Genomic DNA, 23,109 nt, shown 5'->3' on the forward strand with positions numbered 1-23,109 from the left:
GCTTCGCTTTTTCAGAAGGGATTGGGCCCAGGAAAACTGCCTCTCTGGGAGTCGAGTGGGGTGTGTGTGTGTGTGTTTTCTTATAAAATGTTTCAAGCATGTTTTCGGTGGGACAGTTGTATCCTGAGGCCCAGCCATAACGCTTTGTCCTGTTTTTCTCTGAATGGCTGGGCTTCCCAAGAAGAGATAAACCCTGGGAGCGAAACAGCTGGCGGTGCCTCTGCCCTTCTTTCCTCCCAAGGAAGCGCATTGTTATTAACTGGGAATTCTTTATAGCCGGGCTGGAGGAAGTTTTTGGCTGTAAACTGTCATGCACTGCAGCCTTCGCTGAAAAGGCGGAGGGAGTGGGCCTGGTCCTGGGAACTGAGGAACAAAGATCAGAAAATCAGCCACAGAAAGGGGAGGAAAAAGAATCGTTAGAAAGCGAAGACAGGTGACACTACACAAGTGCTGGCCAAAGTCGGTGACTTCCAACCTCTACCTCCCCCGACTTGGGTGGTTCAATTCCTGGGTCGTACTCTTCAACGCTTCGGACATTCTCTCTGGAAAGGAGAAATTTTATTAGGCATGTTAGAAACGGAACATTCTTTCCTGCTGAAGTTGTATTCTTATTTGGCCGTGCCCCTCCTGTTCGGAACAGTTTTAGAGGGATCTGTTAAATCCTCCAGTCTTCTTTGGCGCTTCCCGACTGTGGGAAAAGCGGCCGCGACGCCGTCCGAGCGCAGAGAAGGATTCGGCCTTCGGGACTCCTTTGCCTTGAAGCGGCAGAAGAGGTTTCGCTCTCGTGCCTGAGGTCCCGAGGCCCTCAATTGCCTGGGACCCACCCTCGTTCCTCCTTCACCTCCTCTCCACTTTTCCCTTTTATCCTATCCTTCGGAGGCCTTGGGCCAAAGCGATGACCTCTTAGACATTTTAATACCCAGAGTAAGGAGAGTGACACGCACCACGCTCTCCGCCAAAGCCCAGGGCCCGATGGGCCAATGAAGGCGTGTTAGGAGGGTCCGGCGTCAGGAGCAAATGAGGTCCTTTTGGTGCCTCTTTCCAGAAGGAAGCTTCCCCTCTTGGGTCAGCCCCCTGGGAATATCCGTGCATCCCAGACAACAAAAGACCCTGAGAAATGCGGACCGGGACAAGCCGTCCCGGCTTCCTGACTCATCAGTCTAAGTTGGAGAAGGGCTTGAAGGAGCCGTGTCCCCCCGGGGCGGCAGGCACCCTCTCCCGGGACTGGCTCCTGGGAACCCTCCGCACACCGCTAGGCGGGTTGATCCCTCCAGTCCCGGGCGGGGATCCCTCCGGCGGCTTCCCCAGCAATTCCGACCCCGGAACGAGCCGGGCTGGGCAGTGGGACTTAGTGCGCGGCGCAGATACCATGTCCGCGGGAAAGCTTCCTTGCTGGGCTCAAGACTCCTCTGAACCCGCTGCCCCACCCGATGCGCCGGCTTTCTCCAGAGGGGCTGGGGCTGAGGTGCCCGCCCAGGAGACAGGGAAACTGAGGCTGCTACCCCAGGCCCTCGTCCAGCGAATGGCGAGGTGTGCAGAAGCGCAAAGCCAGGCCTTGGAAGCGGGAGCTTCTGCCTCCTTCCCCCTTCCTGGGCTCCCGTTTTAGGAGGAATGTTACTGTTTAAAGGGACCCCACTGAACTATTTCCTGCTCATTGTCACCTCTCCTTCGCTCTCCTCGCGTAAGTTCTCACCGAAAGGTAATAAAACAACCGCTGCTGACACCGCTTGGCGCTGGGCCGGGCGCGGAAAGCGCCCCGAGTCCCGCTTGTCAGGGACCACCCCGCTAGCCCCGACCCTCTCCCACCTTCTGCGAAAGCAATGACACAGCAGAAACCATGCACACGCCTGGGCACACTCGGTGCGCGCGCAGACCTCGGCATCAAGTCCTGTTTTTATAAGGGAGCGAGGAGGACACTTCCCAGAAGGGGTCGTTTTGCTTATGCTTATTTCCATCCATTTCCCTCTCTGCGCGCGGAGCTTCCTTTTCCAGATGGTGAGAGCCGCGGGGACACCCGACGCCGGGGCGGGCTGATCCACGATCCTGGGTGTTCGTGACGCCGCCTGGGGCTCCGTGAGCGAGGGACGTGTGGGGACAGGTGCACCGGAAACTGCCAGACTGGAGAGTTGAGGCATCGGAGGCGCGAGACCGGCACTACCGGGGCGAGACGAGCGCGGCGCATCCCAAAGCCCCGCCGAGTGCGCTAGTGCCTGGGAGGGGAGGGAGGCGCGCCTGGAGCGGGGACAGGTGAGGCCGCGCGGACGTTACAAGCTGGAGCAGCTGCGGGATCCGGGCGCGCTGGAAAAGCAAGCAGGATCTCGCGCGCGGGAATCGGGGAGCATCGCAGGCGGCCGGGCCGCCCCTCGCGGAAGTGTGGGCTGGGGCGGGCCGGGGCGTCCAGCTCACCTTCCTCCCGGCTTGCCCCGCCGCTTTGATGGAGGTGCAAACATTTGGGGAAGGGCGGGGGTGTAGGGGCTGGGCCGGGGCTCGGAGGGCTGGGGCCCAGGATTTACATGAAACAGGCGTGCGGGAGCCCATTGTTGGCCCCCGGCCTCCCAGACCCGCCCGGCCGGGTCTGATATGGCCGCTCTCGGCCAATGGGCGGCTACCCGGCACTTCAAAGCGTGCGCGGCCCAATCCGCCGAGCCCCCCCATCGCTGCCGCCGCGACTCTATTTATGGGGAGGGCACTGAATTTCGGTCCCCAGAGACCTACTGTAGTAGAGCCTTGGGGAGTTCAAGTGGAATAACCTCTCCCCACCCCTCTGCCCCTGTCCCCTCCCCCAACGTCTTGGTCCGCGCCATCCTCCCGGGTCTGTGTTGGGACCCGGGAGCCGTCACAGGTCTCCGCCCGAGGGGCCCTTTTCTCGGAAGGGCGGCAGCCAAGAAGGGGGAAGGTGGCTTTCAGGTAGAGAGTCTGGGCTTCGGGGACGGCGGGGAGGGGAGCCGGACAGGAGGATGAACTCCCCCGACACCGAGAGCGCGGGGAAAGAGCCTGCAGTAACCGAGTGGACCACCTGCTGAACGCCGTGGAGAGCGAGCTGCAGGCGGGCAGCGAGAAGGGCGACCCCACGGAGCGCGAACTGCGCGTGGGCCTGGAGGAGAGCGAGCTGTGGCTGCGCTTCAAGGAGCTCACCAACGAGATGATCGTGACCAAGAATGGCAGGTGGGTGCGCGTCCGGAGCCCGCGTGCACCGCGCTCTTCAGCGCCTGGGCAGCCTGGGGGGCCTGGCAAGTTCCTGGAGGTCGAACTCTTTTTCTCCTGGAAGAGGGCTTTGTGTTTGCTCCCGCTCTGGTTAACTCCCTGGAGTGCATTTCTGCAAGCCCCTCTTTTGGGGTTTTCTCCGCGGAAGCTTGGGGAGGAGGAACGCGCACCCCAGGGTCCCGACCTCGAAGGCATCCGCCTGTCCCCTTCGGTTGTGGTCTCCAGCATTGAAACCCTTTGCCAGGTCCTCTCCGCCCTTGCCTCCTGAGGCCGTGGAGATGGTGGGGAGGCCACCCGGACCTGGTAGGGCTCGGGGAAAGGGGAGCTTGGGCGTCACCCTTGGACGTTCCCCAGGGGGCTCCTCCGAGCCCCGAAATAACAGAGGCCTCTGTGCCCAGTTTCTGCCTCTGGCCTACCCGGTCAGTGTCGGGGTCCTCCTGCGCCCGCCCGGTGTTTTCCAGGCGGATGTTCCCGGTGCTGAAGGTGAACGTGTCTGGCCTGGACCCCAACGCCATGTACTCCTTCCTGCTGGACTTCGTGGCGGCCGACAACCACCGCTGGAAGTACGTGAACGGGGAGGTGGGTGCCCGGGGGCAAGCCGGAGCCGCAGGCGCCCAGCTGCGTCTACATCCACCCCGACTCGCCCAACTTTGGGGCCCACTGGATGAAGGCTCCCGTCTCCTTCAGCAAAGTCAAGCTCACCAACAAGCTCAACGGAGGGGGCCAGGTAGGTGTGCGGAGCCCGCCAGGTCTGGGACGAACGAGGGGGGTCCGCTCTGTGCTGCTTCTCAGGAGTTGTGGGAAGGGACGCTGCTTGAACGGGAGGTGACGTCTGCCCTGGAGAAACTGCCACGGCCTTCTCTAATAAGGCCTTTAGTGCTGTTTATACTAAGCTGATAACATCCACGCCTGGCGAATGGGGAGCGGGAGCACTCCCCTTTGAAGGTCTGGAGCTTTGGGGGAACTTCTGTGTCTAGTCCTAAACTCTCCTAGGGGTGGAAAAGATATCAGCCTTGATGGCAAAGTCGCATTTAAATTTAAACATGCGCCACAGTACTTACTGCGTGGAGTCTGAACAAACTTGTAAAGTCGTGCTTTTCTAAAGAACATTTCTTTAGTCGGGATTGTTCCTGGAAGACCCCAGGTTAGGCAAGTTGCAAACAAGCCCAGGCTTTTAAAATGTCTATAGCCTTCCTGGAAGCCTTAGTACTTGATTCCACCAGGTGAAAGGATTTTGTGATGAGCATTCATTGCTTTTAATGGTGTGTAGCATCTCACATCCCGTTTCCAAACAAGCTGTGGGAATAGCACATATACACCGCCGAGAAGCCTCCCCTGTGGTAGAACCCCACTTCCCTCAACAGTAGAGACACTTTCCTGGGATCCAGAGGACTTTCTGCATCCTGGAGAAATGGATGTTTTGCCGTTTTAACGCAGGACTTTCAGTGCCACCAATCTTGTATCTGTCTCCCTCAGATCATGCTGAACTCCTTGCATAAGTATGAGCCTCGAATTCACATAGTGAGAGTCGGGGGTCCACAGCGCATGATCACCAGCCATTGCTTCCCTGAGACCCAGTTCATAGCGGTGACTGCTTATCAGAACGAGGAGGTGAGAAGGACAGAGGGGAATTGCTTTCCCCGTATGCTGCTCCGGTGGAGATTCCGGGGGAGTGGGGAGATGCGCTAACCGCACCGAGAGCTCGGAAGGCTTCCTGCCCCTTCAAATAATTTTCCATAACTTGAAATGGAAGCACAGGGGACAACTGTTTAAAATAAGTCCCCATTCAAAATTTTCCCCTTGAATTCTCCATGAAAGTGTTTAAAACTAGAAACTTCTCAATGCTCAAAATCAAAAGATCCATAAAGCATTCAGGTAAAATGGTGTGAGAATTTCTTGAGAACAAGATTTGAGTGAGAGAGGGACATGTCTTTCCTTGGAAATCTTCCCCAAAGGGTGGGAGGGGGGCAGCCCCTCAAATCTCTGCAGTGTGAAGACTCAACTAGATACAAGCTACTGCATAGGTGCCTGTAAATCTATGCCTAAGCCCAACCCCAAAGTACTGCAAATTGGGGATTAGTTGGATACCAGTTGTTGGTGTTGACCGAAAACTAGAACTTCCAGGTCACTATTTCCTGAGTGGCCCCAGCTTATGTTTTCAGCCATTTCTGATTTATACACATGGAACATTGTTAGTAGTAGGCTAAATTTATTGTGAATCCCACTCAGAACATTGACAGTGAAAATTTTTCATAAACGTGCTACTCTTTGCAATTACTCAGCTATTTTCAGTTCCAAATAGAAAACTGTATGTGGAAAGAAGTCTGATTATATTTGAGTATTGAAAAGTGGTACTGGCGTTTCTCAATTTCTTGGTGCCAAATTAAATTCCCTGACTGATAGGGAATATATTAGTAAATGCAATTTCTTGTTTTTCAGATCACAGCTCTTAAAATTAAGTACAATCCATTTGCAAAAGCTTTCCTTGATGCAAAGGAAAGGTGAGAGAATTCTAACTATAAATACCCTTGGGCAAAGAAGTATGCAGAAAGATGATGTTGCTGCATACCCTCTTTTCTGAATTTCCTTCTTTTTGACAATTCGATATACTTTTTTTTTGTTTGTTTCGATAGAAGTGATCACAAAGAGATGATGGAGGAAACCGGAGACAGCCAGCAACCTGGGTACTCCCAATGTACGGTTTGTTGCACTCTGTCATGGCATTCTGTGTCATCCGGACTAGACTTGCTGAGAGCTGGGAAGTGGAGATGGAGAAGACAAGGGGGTTTCTGGGTGCGCCTGAAATGTGAGATCACCTTTCTGTCGTTCAAGGCTCTTTGCCCTGTGATGTTGAAACTGTGTTGCCTGTCTAACCTCTGCTCTAATTGGGGCTGTGGATACTCTCCTTAGTGCTTTTGTTTTGCCCTCAGGCAGCTGCCACCATGCCTGGGGTGGATCATTGAGACCTAGCTGGGTGTTTACACTCTCCTGTATTGGGCAACAGGAGAATCTAGCTCATTACATCCTCTTTGAGGTTTTCATTAATGGTTGAAGAGCCATCTTTCCAGTGACACTTAGGAACAAAATTTTTCCTTAGCCCTTTGGTTCTACAAATGACTCACCAGCTCCTGCTGGTTTTGGTGGAAACAGTGGCTCTGAGGATGAGAGAGCTGGATTTAAGTCTGGCTACCTCTAGGAGTTCCAGAAGTCGGATAGAGGATTATATAGCAGCATCTGTTGGGAGAAACGCTCTGTCTCACCCTAGGCCGTCCTCTCCACCCTGGGAAGGGACTTGGAGATGTTAAATAATGAATGCGGTAGCGCTGGCTGGTCAAGAGGCTGGATGAATCAACAGGGCACACTCCTCCTTACACAGGTGTTTTCTATTCTGAATATATTTTTCATCATTTCCTAGGCTGTTGAACAACCAGAAGGGCAGTCACTTGAGCAGAGTGAGCCACTGCTCTGGCCAGGGCCGGCTGGGCAGTGAGACACGTCTGCACCCTTCCTTTCAGTGCTGCCTGGAGAATTGTTAGTAGTTTGGAAATTGAAGCCAGAGTTGTTGTCCCCCTAGGGGTTGCTTTTTCTCATTCTAAACAACAAAGCTTAAAGAGTATAGAAGATGCTGGGCATGGTGGCTCATGCCTGTAATCCCAGCACTTTGGGAGGCCGAGTTGGATGGATCATTTGAGGTCTGGGAGTTCGAGACCAGCCTGGTCAATATGGTGAAAACCCATCTCTACTAAAAATACAAAAATTGCCAGGTGTGGTGTTGGGTGCCTGTAATCCCAGCTACTTGGGAGGCTGAAGCACGAGGATCCCTCGAACCTGAGAGGCAGCGATGGCAATGAGCCAAGATCACACCACTGCACTCCAGCCTGGGTGACAGAACAAAACTCCCAGTCTCAGAGGAGAAAAGATGAGTGGAGAAGAAATTGTAGTTTTAGAGGAAGGAAGGAGAGTCTTGCAAGCACTTTCTGATTCTCCTGGGGTGAACAGGGGGAGGCAAAACCAGGAGCGTGAGCAGTAAAGGGGTCTATCCCCAGCTAGGAAGGCAGCTCCCAAGTCTCTGTGGGTGGCAGGAGGAGAAGGGGAGGGCACCCTTGTCTAAGCACCACCTCACCTCTCTCAGCGTCTCTCACCTGCTCTCTGCCTATGGTTACATTGTATTCATGCTCAGGGGAGGAAAGCTGACCTGCCTTGGGGAATAGTAAATCTCAAAGCAATCCAGAGGAATCTCAGGAGGAAACAGCTTAGGTTGCCTGAGGCCAGGCTCCTGGGTTTATTCAGGTAGGATTGGAAGCCTTGGGTAACCTGTGGTAGTCAGTGTGGGGCTGATGGCCTCAGAGGTCTTGAGGCGGACTGTGTTTTAAGTATGAGGCACTCAGGGTGCTTCCTCCATCAGGGGTCCCTGAGGGGAAGGTGGGAAGTCCCTGGCCGGGGCTCTGCTCTCTGGAGTGGTGGAGGGAGAGTCCCTGGCCTGGGCTCTGCTCTCTGGAGTGGTGGAGGGAGAGTCCATGGCCTGGGCTCTGCTCTCTGGAGTGGTGGAGGGAGAGTCCATGGCCTGGGCTCTGCTCTCTGGAGTGGTGGAGGGAGAGTCCATGGCCTGGGTTCTGCTCTCTGGAGTGGTGGAGGGAGAGTCCATGGCCTGGGCTCTGCTCTCTGGAGTGGTGGAGGGAGCACTAATGCTGGTTACTCAGCTCTCTCTCTCTTTTCTCACAGTAGGGGGCTGGCTTCTTCCTGGAACCAGCACCCTGTGTCCACCTACAAATCCTCATCCTCAGTTCGGAGGTGCCCTCTCCCTCCCCTCCACGCACAGCTGTGACAGGTACCCAGCCCTGAGGAGCCATCGGTCCTCACCCTACCCCAGCCCCTATGCTCATCGGAACAATTCTCCAAGTGAGTCCTAAGCCTCATTCTGCCAGGGGTTGGTGGGTGGCCGCAAGACCACTTTGGGAAAGGCATTCTGCAAGGGTCTAGAATCTAAAAAAAAAAGAGACGGTTTCCTGGAACCCACACCCAAGCCCAGTTTTTTAGTAGTTCAAGAGATGACCTTCAATTTATGTCTATGCCACCGCCACCGCTGGCAGGGCAGCCACAGAGACCCAGATCAGAGGCTTGCATCCTTGCATGGGCCTTAGAGCTGGTGCTTCAGGTTTTGAAAATGACAGATTCCTGGGCCTCTCCACAGAACCATGGCTGATCCTTATAGGAGGAGAGCCCAGGTTCGAGTCTTTTATGAACCTCTCTAAAGTGACAATGACGAGCAGCTGGGCTCAAGAATTCCTGACTAGACGAGCGATTCCCTAAATATGGTGCCCAGGCCAGAGCCTCAGCACCACCCGCGAGTGGGCACTGTCTCAGGCCTCACCCCAGACTGACAGGCAGCAGCTCTCGGTGGAACCCGCAATGTGTGCTTTCAAAAGCCCTCCAGGCCATTCCAATGCATGCTCCAATATTAGAAACACCGGGACAGACCATAAAGATCCCCTGGCCTCATTCTCTCTATAACACTGTATATGTCTAGACTTAATTTTGTCTGACTCCAAAAGAAGGAAAATAGCCAAAGAACACCATAAAACAATTAAGCAATTAAAGCTGATTTGAAATGAAAGGACCTTATTGGGTTAGGAAGTCATTGGGACTTGTTCAACCAGAGGCTAGACTCCGAGGCAGGAAGGTCTTAGTTCTAATTTTGCCTGGAGTAATCTCATTGTTATGAAGTAATCACTGGAAAAAAGGCAGGGTAAATATATATTTATTTTTAAATATAGGTAATTCTAAGTCAAGTGATTGTAAGATTCAAGGTCTGCAGGGCATCTACTGATATGATGATAAGGGAAAAAGCTTGGGTTCCCAGGGTATGCTTTCAAATACATACATTTGGCAATAAATCTTAGCCCCTGATAACCACTAAAGACTAATGGATTTTTTCTATAGTTAATGTCCCAGGTACATTTTGTTTTCAGTGTTAGGTAGCTTCAGTTATTGGTGATATTTCAGTGTACTTTCTTGTTCTTGGAAGACACCATCTATAATTGCACTTTCTTACCTTCCCCCCTTAGCCTATTCTGACAACTCACCTGCATGTTTATCCGTGCTGCAATCCCATGACAATTGGTCCAGCCTCGGAATGCCTGCCCATCCCAGCATGCTCCCCGTGAGCCACAATGCCAGCCCACCTACCAGCTCCAGGTAATGTATGTCCAGGACATGGTGCAAAGCATCCTGGGAGCTCTGCCTGTGACCTCACGCTGTTCCCATTCCTATGGGCCCTTAGTCCTTATTCTCCTTGGCCCCTGTGGGTGGTTGGGTCTTTATTTAGAATTCTGTATTAGCCAGCTATGCCCAGGCATCACAGGTGACATGACTGTGGAGTTCCTGTTTGCAGTCTGTTCGCTGGAAGGACTGGGCTCCTTTACAACTGAGGTGTGGAATGGGAGCTGTGCTATCCCATCCCTGAATGAAACCAGGGTCCCCATCCTGGTTCTGCCACTTACTGGTTCATGTGATGGACAAGTCTCTTAGCCTCTCTGAGCCTCGGTTTCCTCACATATAAAAGGAAGGTGGTAAAAAAAAATAACCCAGCCTCGGCCTGTCTCCTACAGGGTTGTTGGGATCAGTAGGCAGAGCTTAAGGAGATATTTTCAGAACCTTTTCCAACAGGAGCTATTAAATTAAGGAAATAAATGTGTTGGCTTTTCTACGGAGACAGGATCTAAGTCTTTAATGTATGTGCTGGCTAACTGGTAAAGAATGATGACTATTTTGTTACCAACTTGCAAATTATGCAGAGGGAGAATGGCTTAAAAATCAAGCAGGCTGGTAAATGTCTTACATTTCTTCATAGGATGAATATAAAAACCTAAAATACCAAAGCTAGACGTCAACCCTCATTTTCCAGGGAGGAAGGAGGGCCAAAGATACTAAATGACTGGACCAGCTCGCAGCAGAGCGAGCCTGGAATTAAGTGATCTTGACCTCAAAGGCAATGCACTTCATTTTCTAGAATACCAAAATATGCCTGAGATCTTAATTCTTGTCTAGAAAACAGTTCCTTCATAATAAGAATTACATTGCCTGTGATTAGAAACAGAACAACAATGCATAAACAAGGGAAGCTTTCATGGGCTCCAAGAGCATCGCCCCAGAAGCCTGCACCCGATCAGATGACCGGCACACTGCAAGCTGCTGACAGGGGCCCCACCCAAGGGTCTCAGTGTGGCTCTAATTGGGCATCTTAGAACCTTAAGCTTTCATCTGTAAAATGGCATAATAATCTGCCTCGATTAACTCAGACTTGTTTAACAGTGTGGTGATACAACATAAGGTCTCATTATTCACTTACAAGACAAGACATTATTCACTTACCAGACATTATTCACTTACAGAAAGACAAGATTATTTCCCAAAATAAAATCTTACCATAATTGAATACTATCCACTTCCATGTGCTTAGACTGGAGAATTTAGTAGTCATTTCCACCTTCCTCATTTTACGCGTTGCGAAACACAGCCTTATAAGTAGTCTCGGGCGAAGTGTAATGCGACAAAACTAGGTAAAGGAGGAACTGGGGACGGCTTCCTAGTCTGACTGCCAGGTGCTTTTCTTGCTGCCAGGCACCATGCTAGCACACCTATGTACTGAACAGGACGAAGTGCAGGGAACTGTGTCTGTACTGGAGTTACTCTAAGGAATGTCTGCTGCTTAGGGTGTTAGGAGAGGCTGGTCTTCATTGTGAGAATGACTGCAGTGTTGGGGGTGGGGTGTGCTAGATAAAAACGTGTACTTAAGCCCATCCTCAGTAACTTTTGATTGAGAATATCCGAAAAGTTTTATTCTGAATGAGAGTGCAAAACTACTGGTCTGAGTCTTTCTTTTCTGTTTTGTTTGTTTGTTTGTTTGACGGAGTTTCGCTCTTGTTGCCCAGACTGGAGTGCAATGGTAAAATCCCGGTTCACTGCAACGTCTGCCTCCCGGCTTCAAGCGATTCTCCTGCCTCAGCTTCCCAAGTAGCTGGGATTACAGACATGCACCACCATGCCCAGCTAATTTTTTTGTATTTAGTAGAGATGGGGTTTCACTATGTTGGTTAGGCTGGTCTCGAACTCCGGACCTCAGGTGATCCACCCACCTTGGCCTCCCAAAGTACTGGGATTACAGGCATCACCCACTGCGGCTGGCCTGGTCTGAGTCTTTGGTAGTGAAACTTAACAGTGCTCTTCCGTGAGCTCTGAATATGTGAATAACCTTTTCAGTCATCTTCCTGATGATTTTGTTTCTTATTAAAAGATACGACAGTAACTTCTATACATGACAGGATGTGCTTGTGAATCCTGTAATAATCTGGAGAAAATGACGGGTTTGAAAGAAAAAAGCGTCCTATTCCACAGTCACTCCGAATGGGATTTCTGGTGTGTTTTTCCGTCCTTAGCTGGCCTGCAGCCCCTGCCCAGGCCCTGCTCACTGGTGTCTTTCTGTTGCAGTCAGTACCCCAGCCTGTGGTCTGTGAGCAACGGTGCCGTCACCCCAGGCTCCCAGACAGCAGCCATGTCCAACGGGCTGGGGGCCCAGTTCTTCCGGGGCTCCCCCGCGCACTACGCACCCCTCACCCATCCGGTCTCGGCACCCTCTTCCTCGGGATCCCCACTGTACGAAGGGGCGGCCGCGGCCACAGACATCGTGGACAGCCAGTACGACGCTGCAGCCCAAGGCCGCCTCATAGCCTCATGGACACCTGTGTCGCCACCTTCCATGTGAAGCAGCAAGGCCCAGGTCCCGAAAGATGCAGTGACTTTTTGTCGTGGCAGCCAGTGGTGACTGGATTGACCTACTAGGTACCCAGTGGCAGTCTCATGGGTTAAGGAAGGAAATGCAGCCTCAGTAACTTCCTTTTCAAAGCAGAGGAGAAGCACACGCCGCGCCTTTCCCCAGAGCCCCAGCACCCCTTGCTCACACCTGCAGTAGCGGTGCTGTCCCAAGTGGCTTACAGATGAACCCACCTATGGAGATACTGCAGTCGGCCCAACCTGATTCACAGTGAAAAGATGTTTGCCAGGGTCCAGAGACTTTTTCTGGTTTATTTCTCATACGGTGTATTGGCAACTTTGGCACACCAGAATTTGTAAACTCCACCTGTCCTACTTTAGTGAGATAAAAAGCACACTCTTAATCTTCTTCCTTGTTGCTTTCAAGTAGTTAGAGTTGAGCTGTCAAGGACAGAATAAAATCATAGTTGAAGACAGCAGGTTTTAGTTGAATTGAAAATGTGACTTCTCTGCCCGCTAGAATGTGTGTATTTGGAGCACATGTAGCTAATCTCTTGTGTTGTTAAACTATAACTGTTTCATACTTTTCTCAAAGTAGACAAAGACAATCAGCAGAAAGCATTTTCTGCCAAATAAATGCAATATGCAAAATGTGATTGGTCCAGTTATTAGTCAAGCCTCTCCTTTTGTGAGTATTTACTGTTTATTGTAGCTGGTGGTAAAGACCTTATCCCCAAAATGCATTTTAATCTATTACTGACTTTAATATTGTATCTAATTTGTTGCAAAACTGGAAGTGAAATTTGCATAGACTTAGTGCTAATTGCCACAGCAATTTAAAAGATGTCAAATAATATTTAAGAGATTTACTCAACATCGAATCATGAATGACATGGATAACGACAGAACCTAGAACATACTGATGGCTTCAAGATGAATATAGGATGTCCACCCTATTCAAGCTAAAGTACTATACATAAAATAAATGGGTAAAAAACCACCATTTGTCAATGTAAAGCATAGTTACCATAGTACTTGGAACAAAATGGCATTTGTAAATGTCTTTCCCACTGCTTTTTCTCAAAAGCAAAACAGAACTGCGATGGTGCTAGATTGGGACAATTTCTCCATCTAGTGGCAGAATCCTTAATGTTGACCCTACTTCCAGCTTAGTATTCCAAATCTTGTATTCCTTACTATTCCAAGTACGCCTTAGTATTCCTTAGTATTCCAAGTTACAGGTGGCCAGTAGGTTAGAGCTGGGTTCATAATGCAGGAGTGTCAAAGCGGCATTATGAATATACTAGCAACATGGACATTAACGGTTAAGTTAAAAGGTTCAGGGATTTGAAACCGCCCACAGGCATAGCAAAAGTTTTTTCCAAGTCAGCATTGCTAACTTTACCGCTTGTCCAACTCTGACTTTTTTTTTTTTTTTTTTTTTTTGAGATGGAGTCTCGCTCTGTGGCCCAGGCTGGAGTGCAGTGCTGCGATCTCGGCTCACTGCAAGCTCCGCCTCCCGGGTTCACGCCATTCTCCTGCCTCAGCCTCCCGAGTAGCTGGAACTACAGGTGCCTGCCACCATGCCCAGATAATTTTTTGTATTTTTAGTAGAGACGAGGTTTCACTGTGTTAGCCAGGATGGTCTCAATCTCCTGACCTCGTGATCCGCCCGCCTCGGCCTATTAAAAAAAAGCTATTTTTTTAATGCATAATTTCAGTATTTAACATAAATAGTGAAAATCAATCCTAGTCTCATACTGCTTAAAACAGGGACAGAAAATTCTGTTGGTTTTGGTTTCCATTATACAGCAAAAGCTAATTGCTACAGATGGTCACACAAAAGACAACTGCAATGTTAACTCTTGGCATTCATTAGTAGTTTAATTGTTATAAACAACAACACTTGTTATTTTCAATGTATACATATGTTGGTAGATAAAACACATAACTATAAGAGCTCTTGCAGTAATAACATTCAAGTCTTTTGGTAAAATAGTTTATGCTCACTATAATTAAGAATAACTTGATTAACACTTGTGGGTGAATTCCTACAAAATAATGGTTGTATAATGATGTTTTTGCACAATTGCTGTTTTGAGTTTATCCTAGACAGAAATAGAGAGCATGTACCCTCTTGGATAATATTGCAGTTTATCCAAAAATTTTCCAGAGAAACTAAAAGGCTAAGTCATCAAATTATATCAGAACAAAGGTTGAGACTTTTGCTCCCATGATAGTTCATTGAAAGGAATAAAAAGACAAATGGCATAGATATTATAATTTCCTCTTATGTACCAGCAACGTTGACAACACATCCCTTCAATTCTGTCACCAAAGAAATATAAAGAAGTTCATGAAGGTAAACTTTTGGGCAAGCAATACATATGTCCACGCATCAAGTTAAACAGGAAGAGGGATTGGTGGACATGAAGAAACTAATTAAGCTTCGACATAAGCACCAGAGAAAGGAATTGGAAAATACATTTTTTATTCTTTAAATCTCTCTAAAAGATAATTGACTGTTCAGCAAAAATAATGACAATGCATTGTGGGTTTACGATACGTGTTTAAGCAAATATATAGTAGAAATAGCTGTAGGGTTGGGGAGAAGTGAAACTATAATATTGTAAGGTATTACACTCTACATTATACTCTATGTATTATGTCATACATCAAGTGGTATAATGTGACTTGAAGGTCGACTGATGAGTTAAAGATGTCTGCTATAATCTCTAAAGCAACAATTAAAATAACAAAGGCAACAAAGGAGATAAAATACAATTATAAAGAATATTCAGTTCAAAGAAGGCAGAATAAGACGAAAAAACAAATAAAAAGATGGGACAATTGGAAAACAAACAGCAAGCTGGTAATTTTAAACTTAGCCATAGCTGGGCATCGTGGCTCATAGCTGTAATCCCAGCACTTTGGGAGGTTGAGGCAGGAGAATCACTTGAAGCCAAGAGTTTGAGACCAGCCTGGGCAACAAAGCAAGACTGTCTATAAAAATTACTAAAAGAATAAAAAACAAGCAAACAAAAATTTAGCCATATCAATCATCATGGTAAGTGTAAATGGTCTAAACATTCCAAATAAAAGACATACATGGTCAGATATAAGTTTTTTTAGAAAAGATCCAATTATATGCTCCCTACAACAAATGCAGTTTAAATACAAAAGCACAGGGCTGAGCATGGTAGCTCACTCCGGTAATCCCAGCACTTTGGGAGGTTGAGACAGGAGGATCACTTGAGTTCTGGAGTTCAAGACCAGCCTGGGCAACATAGGGAGACCCTGTCTCTACCAAAAATAAAATAAAATAAAATAAAATAAAATAAAATAAAATAAAATAAAATAAAATAAAAATTAACTGGATATGGTGGCATGCCTGTGGTCTCAGCTACTCAGGAGACTGAGGTGGCAGGATTGCTTGAACCAAGGAGGTCAAGGGTGCAGTAGGCAGTGATTGCCTCACTACACTCTAGCCTGGGCAGCTGAGTGAGACCCTGTCTTAAAATAAAATGAAATAAATAAATAACCACAGGTGGCCGGGCGCGGTGGCTCAAGCCTGTAATCCCAGCACTTTGGGAGGCCGAGACGGGCGGATCACGAGGTCAGGAGATCAAGACCATCCTGGCTAACCGGTGAAACCCCGTCTCTACTAAAAATACAAAAAACTAGCCGGGCGAGGTGGCGGGCGCCTGTAGTCCCAGCTACTCGGGAGGCTGAGGCAGGAGAATGGCGTAAACCCGGGAGGCGGAGCTTGCAGTGAGCTGAGATCCGGCCACTGCAGTCCAGCCCGGGATACAGAGCAAGACTCCGTCTCAAAAAAAAAAAAAAAAAAAAAAAAAAATAACCACAGGTGGGGCGCAATGGCTCATGCTTGTAATCCCAGCACTTTGGGAGGCTGAGGTGGGCCGATCACCTGAGGTCAGGGATTTGAGACCAGCCTGGCCAATATGGTGAAACCCTGTCTCCACTAAAAATTAAAAAAAAAATTTTTTACGTCATGAACTTGCTGACTTGGGCATGGTGCTCCAACGCAGAGCATTGCGAGCTCAACCAGGCTCCACTCAGCTGGGCGTCGTGGCGCATGCCTGTAATCCCAGCTACCTGGGAGGCTGAGGCAGGAGAATTGTTTGAACCCGGGAGGCGTAGGTTGCAGTGAGTTGAAACCGGGCCACTGCACTCCAGCCTGGGTGACAGAGTGAGACTCTGTCTCCAAAAAAAAAAAAAAAAAAAAAGTATATATATATATGTGTGTATATATATATAGAGAGAGAGAGAGACAGACAGACAGACAGACAGACAGAGGTGGTGGGGGAGAGAGAGAGAGAGAACCACAAATAGATTAAAAGTTAAGATGATGGGAAAAGATGTGCCATGCTAACAGCAGTCAAAAGAAAGCCAGAGTACCTATGTCAACAACAGAAAAACTAGATTTCAGGGCACAGAATGCAGCCAGGAGCAAAGCAGGTCAAGCAGGTTTGTTATGTGGCAAAAGCAAACTGTTAAAGAAATTGGTACCTATAAGTGGAGCAAGAATGTAGCCACAACTGAAAACAAGTGGCGTTGGCTTTGAGATATCTGATGCAAGGCAAGGGAACTCGTTTAAATCTGAGAGAATGACCACCGTATTAACTAGTACAAAGTGCTGGGAAAGCTGTTTACCTGCAGTAACCGGGAGGAGAGGGGAAATATATGTCATGAACTTGCCGAGTTGGGCGAGGTGCTCCGACCAGAGCATTGTGAGCTCAACCATGCTCCGCTCAGTTGCATAAGGCAAAGACCTACAAGATAGACATGAGCTCAGGGAGGAACTGGCCAGTTTACAGAAAATATTGAGAGGGGATTTAGAGATTCCAGAACCTGTTGGAAAAACAAAACAATTTCTCATCCCCAGTCTGTATAGACAGGGGACAAAGATCAAATCTAGAGTACTGCCAGAATGACGTGGTTTCAGGATGCATTAAAAATAAAGATTGAGACTGAAACAACCTTTGCAAGACCTGTAATGTAGTTTGGTGGTTTACAGAAAATCCTTCCAGCTGGACTAAAGTCTCCTAAAAATCGTGAGGACACGATCCCACAACTGCCCACCCAGGCGAACATGCAGCCTGAGAGTCCCATCACCCATTGGGTGTTTTCTGAGCTACCCATGTTAGGGGGTGCACAGCAAGCATCTACCCCCAGATGGAAACAGGAGTTTTCTCAATTCTCAACATTGCCTTAGCTGAGCTTGTGATGAAAGTGGGTGTGAAGGGAGGAGAGGGGCAGGAGCTGGAGCTGCCGCTCCTCACCCCAATGCAAGAAGTACTTTGAATCTCAACATTTCCCCCAAAGAGAGAACCATTACCTATCACAGATCAAAGTTGAGGTTATGCAAGAGGAAGCGCCAGGTGGGTATTGCTGGCCAGGTCTCAGACTGGCTTTGTTCTCCTTGGTCACCCAGATTTAGCAGAGATGATGCCAGGTTCTGGTCATCTGTTTTGCTCAGAAGAAGCACTTTTCAGTGGAGCGATTTGTCTCATTGGCTACTGCTAGGCCAAATGAAAAATGCTGGAAAATCTATTTAGCAAGAAGGTGCATCTGTACATCCTGAACTGTGGGATGTCAGCTCTAACACTAGCCTGCATCAGGACCTATTAGGCCTATTAGGGTGACCATGCGTTCATTTCCTTCCTCCTGCAAAATTACCTCCCTTCATGGAATCCCTTTCAAAGCCAAGGTTTCTTGAGCATTTTCTCTTCCATGAGGTCTTGTGTGTTGGGCTGCTGGTGTTTTAGAATTTGCTTTCTATTCCTGCTCGCCACTGTCCATGTTGTTCCACAGCTGGGCATTGATCAGGATGCATTTGAATGACGTTAGCAAGATCCCACTTTCCTCAGCCCCTTCTCTGTTTTATTTACTGTTGAATATTTCCAATAATCCAAATCAAAGTGAATAAAAAAGAGCTACTGTATTGTTAAAAAAAGAAGGTACATCTTTTCAATAATTCACCAGAAATTTTAATCAACAGTGGACAAAGAAAAAGATTATATCATACTGGAGGAAGAAAAGGCCACCAGAGAACACAGAAGCAGACATTGTGAGAATGAAAGTGTTTGAAGAGGATTTCATAATGTTGGAAATGGCCCTACCTTCAATTCCATGTTATATTAGAGACTCCAGAAGATGGCTTCAAAATAGAGAAGAGCCATTGAGCTTGACACCACCTGATGTTAAAGGTTAGACTATTAACAAAACTTAGAATAAACAAAAAAACTATGAGAGATTCAGAAATTAAACATGATTCTGATGACTCTATGATTGAGCTTGTCTTTGGATGCAAGGCACAGGACTTGAAGAAAACACTCTGAAACTCTTGAAAATGTGCTGGCCTTTGAATGTAGGATTCAATAGCTAATAAAGATGCCACCATGCTGGAAAGCCAGAAATCTACAGACACGTTATGAATCTACAAAGAATTATTTAAAACTAAAGAAGTAGGCTGGGTGCGGTGGCTCACACCTGTAATCCCAGCACTTTGGGAGGCCAAGGTGGGTGGATCATGAGGTCAGGAGATCGAGACCATCCTGGCCAACATGGTGAAACCCTGTCTCTACTAAAAATACAAAAATTAGCTGGGTGTGGTGGTGTGCAACTGTAGTCCCAGCTACTCTGGAGGCTGAGGCAAAAGAATCACTTGAATCTGGGAGGCGGAGGTTGCAGTGAACCGAGATGGTGCCATTGCACTCCAGTCTGGGCGACAGAATGAGACTCTGTCTCAAAAAACAAAACAAAACAAAACTAAAGAAGTAAAAGTATCTTAATGAATTCAAAGAAAGGATGTTCAAATTACCAACTTCTCTGGGCATAAAAGGCAATGTCAGATTGCAAAGTGCAGTTGCTACCAAGAGCAGAAGGCTGGGTGAGCTCCATACAGAGCTAAAACACAGAGCAGACGCTATTGGGTGACCTAGGAAGCCACAGAAGATTTCACTTACACTGGGAGTGAAAATGGATTGTGACCAATTTTGATTCTCAGGGCAGCAACATAACTAATAAAAGACAAGCAAGCAATGGAATGTATTAGCAGTGGAGAGCCAGCTGATCACTAGAATGAGAAAATAAAAGTTGGAGAAGAAAAAGTAACAAATATTTTCTAGCTCAACCTGTATTAACAACACATGGTAAGAAAATGTGTACACAAAACCAAGTTAGGAAAGGATTCAGTTAGGCAACAGCAATGTGAACCTTGTTTGTAGTTGTATTAGTTCGGGTTCCCTGGAGGGACAGGACGAATAGGATAGATGAAAGGGAGTTTATTAAGGAGAATTGACTCATACCATCACAAGGTGAAGTCCCACAATAGACTGTCAAGCTGAGGAGCAAGGAAGCCAGTTCGAGTCCCAAAACCTCAAAAGTGGGGAAGCCGACAGTGCAGCCTTCAGTCTGTGGCCAAAGGTCCAAGAGCCCCTGGCACACCACTGGTATAGGTCCAAGAATCTAAAAGCTGAAGAACTTGGGGTCTGATGTTCGAGGGCAGGAAGCATCCAGTATGGGAGAAAGATGAAGGCCAGAGACTCAGCCAGTCTGCTCTTTCCATTCCTGTTTTCATGCTGGCAGCTGATTAGATATGGTGCCCACCTAGATTGAGGGTGGGTCTGCCTCACCCAGTCCACTGACTCAAATGTTAATCTCCTTTGGCAACACCCTCACAGACACACCCAGGAACAATACTTTGCATCCTTCAATCCAATCAAGTGGACACTTAATATTAACCACTACATGACTCAACTGATGAAAGCTTACCTGGAAAGTGCACGGCAACACCTGTACCTGAAAACTGAGTTTCCCAAAGAATACCATGAGCAGATGGTGCTGCCTCCGCAAAAGCAGCTGAGTATCCAGGTTGTGAGTGGAAGAGGAAGAGCAGAAGCTTGTAGGAGACAGAAATAAAAAATGTGTCTCCAACACATTTCATAAAAGGGATTTTTTAAAAATCAGGTATTTATTTTAATGAGAGCTTATGATTACTAGCCTGTGGCTCATGCTCAAGAAAGAGTTAGTGCTGAGCAGAGGAAGCCAGAAACCAACTGAGAAATTACTCAAGCCAAAAATTAATCCAATCAGGAGACAGCAGTATTTCAGAGACCAGAGACTGAAAACCAATTTCGGAAAGATCTGATCATCAAATTGTTCCTTCGAGAGGTCTTCTTCTTCTTTTTTTTTCGAGACAGAGTCTCACTCTGTCACCCAGGCTGGAGTGCAGTGGTGCGATCTCAACTCACTGCAAGCTCAGCCTCCCGGGTTCATGCCATTCTCCTTCCTCAGCTTCCCCAGCAGCTGGGACTACAGGTGCCCGCCACCACCCTGGCTAGTTTTTTTTTTTTTTTTTTTTTTTTTTTTGTATTTTTAGTAGAGAAGGGGTTTAACCGTGTTAGCCAGGATGGTCTCGATCTCCTGACCTTGTGATCCGCCCGCCTCGGCCCCCCAAAGTGCTGGGATTACAGGCATGAGCCACTGTGCCTGGCCTCCTTTGAGAGGTCTTCTAAGGCAAGACGCACATCATGCTCTTATGTGTTGGGACACACAGCTCACCACTGCAGACAGACACAACCATCACATTCTTCTCACCTTCAGTCAAAAGTCAATACTGGAGTGAACCTATTGACTGGCCTCGGCCTGGTTCGAGGTGGCTCTTAGCTAGACAGTCATCTGCCTCTGTTCAAGGTCCCAGTTCTGCCTCATTGAATAATAGTAGCTAAAATGCTTCTTTTGATCCACCTGGTGTGAGTGACGAGGGCACTCCATCTTCCACTGACATACACGAATACATTGTCTTTCTTTAAATCCAAAAGATGCACCAATAAGTGGCCCCTGTGGAGACAGCTAAGATACTTCATCCAGCCCTGGGCCAGTTCTGTTACCTGTGAATCATCAAGTCTTCTGTGTCTCATTCAGTATAAAGTAATTTTGAGATTTTCTTTTTTGGTCTTCATTTACTTAGGTTTGGGGTTATGGGGAGCCTCCATGTCTCAACAGTAGATAACTTTTGGATCTAGAAGACCATACCAATCTGTTCAGAGCCTTATGTCAGGAAGGACTTTACTCTGATATTTCTTGTCTTCTTCTCAGAAGGAGCAAATAATCCACCCCTAAGGAAAGAGGAAATCACTTAGGTGGATACTCTCTTTCACTCTGCTTCTAAGAACAGAGCCTGAACTAGCACTTAAGTAGGGGGATGGTGGCATCTGATCCTAGTATGTCATATTTGACGTCTTGTACAAACACTTGTCTCTTGTTGAACCTCTATGTATCCCCTACCACTGACGATGACTCTACAGGGAGATAAGGTTTGGCTGTGTCCCTACACAAATCTTACCTTGAATTGTAATAATCCCTACATGTGAAGGGAGGAGCCAGGTGGAGGTAATTGATCGTAGGGGCAGTTTCCCCCATAGTGTTCTCAAGGTAGTGGATCAGTCTTACAAGATCTGATGGTTTTATAAAGGGGAGTTCCCCTCCACAAGCTCTCCTGCCTGCGGCCATGTAAGACATGATTTTGTAAGACATGATTTAGATAAAGTATCTTTATCTAAATGAAGACTCTTCATTTAGATAAAAAATTCATATGCCTCTGAATTTCTAGTGAGTTTTATATTGCTTACAGTTTCCCAGCTTTGTAAAACCAAATTCTACCCTTAAGCTGTGTCGACTGGTTTTCATTAGGATCATGCTGGGTAGCAAACAACCTCTAAATCTCTAGAGCAGGGGCGTCCAATTTTTTGACTTCCCTGGGCCACATTGTAAGAAGAAGAATTGTCTTGGGCCACACATGAAATACACTAACACTAATGATAGCTGATGAGCTAAAAAAATAAAAAAGAAAGGCCCATGCATAAATCTCATAATGTTTTCAGAAAGTTTACAAATTTGTGTTGGGCTTCATTCAAAGCTGTCTTGGGCCATATGCAGCCTGCAGATCGCAGTTTGGACAAGCTTGCTCTAGAGCTTACAAAACAAATATTTCTCTCTCCCACACATGGCATGGCAGTGGCTACAGCTTGGGGTCTGTGGCTCTGCTCCAAGCAGGGTGGGTCTACGTATTAGTCTATTCTCACATTGCTAATAAAGACATACCTGAGACCGGGTAATTTATAAAGGAAAGAAGTTTAGTTGACTCACAGTTTCACATGGCTAGGGAAGTTTCACAATCATGGCAGAAGGCAAAGGAGGAGCAAAATCATGTCTTACATGGCCACAGGCAAGAGAGCTTGTGCAGGGGAACTCCCCTTTATAAAACCATCAGATCTTGTGAGACTGATCCACTACCGTGAGAACACTGTGGGGGAAACTGCCCCTACGATCAATTACCTCCACCTGGCTCTTCCCTTCACATGTGCGGATTATTACAATTCAAGGTAAGATTTGGGTGGGGACACAGCCAAACCATATCAGTCTAAGTTCAGGCTATGGGTCTTTTCACTGGGGCCCCAGGTTTCCCGACCACGCTAATCTGGGCACAGCTCCCACGGTGGAAGGTGAGGGCTGTGAAGCTGGCAGGAACTCACCAAGCTTCTTAGACCTGGCAGGCTTCCACTTTTGTTTTCACTCTTGTTCTGTTAGCCAAAGAAAGTCACATGGCCTAGCCCTACATCAATGGGACAGGAATTACATTCCTCTTATGGAATTTGGTAAGAATATTTGGAGTTGATTGTTTAGAAATGATAATACCATTTACCTTAAACTGTGTAACTTTGAGTCAAATAATTCATTTCCAAGTACAATAGTAATTTTTACCCATTACAAATGAATACCCTTATGTGGAATGATATCTTCATATAGCTGTTGATGTGTGTAATTTTACAATATTGTGTTTAAGTTCTAATTAGTGCAAGTCATGTATTTGATACATGATTCCAAATGTAATTAAAATATACGATATAAAATTTAAAAAGTACAAAGCAATACAAGAACAATTTTGAGCAGATGGAGATGTTTAATACCTTGATTTGGTGATGGTATCATGGATGTAGGTATATGTCCAAACTCACTGAAATGTAGACATTAAACATGTGCCATTATTTGTATATCAATTATACCTCAATGAAACATTTAAAAAGCACTTTAAAAAGGAAAACCTATCCT

General features: G+C 47.4%; 1 protein-coding gene across 1 annotated transcript; it reads left to right on the plus strand.

Annotated features, from left to right (window-relative positions):
- The first annotated feature begins 2,580 nt into the window (after positions 1 to 2,580).
- On the plus strand, positions 2,581 to 11,965 carry TBXT (T-box transcription factor T). Its single transcript, XM_073022706.1, is given in 10 exon segments — positions 2,581 to 2,907; positions 2,981 to 3,165; positions 3,666 to 3,783; positions 3,785 to 3,931; positions 4,681 to 4,815; positions 5,644 to 5,705; positions 5,838 to 5,899; positions 7,927 to 8,103; positions 9,270 to 9,399; positions 11,692 to 11,965. Coding segments are annotated over 10 exon segments (1,617 nt in total).
- Positions 11,966 to 23,109: the final 11,144 nt, after the last annotated feature.

This window comes from Chlorocebus sabaeus, chromosome 13 (assembly GCF_047675955.1).
Source record: "Chlorocebus sabaeus isolate Y175 chromosome 13, mChlSab1.0.hap1, whole genome shotgun sequence".
Taxonomy (NCBI): Eukaryota; Metazoa; Chordata; class Mammalia; order Primates; family Cercopithecidae; genus Chlorocebus; species Chlorocebus sabaeus.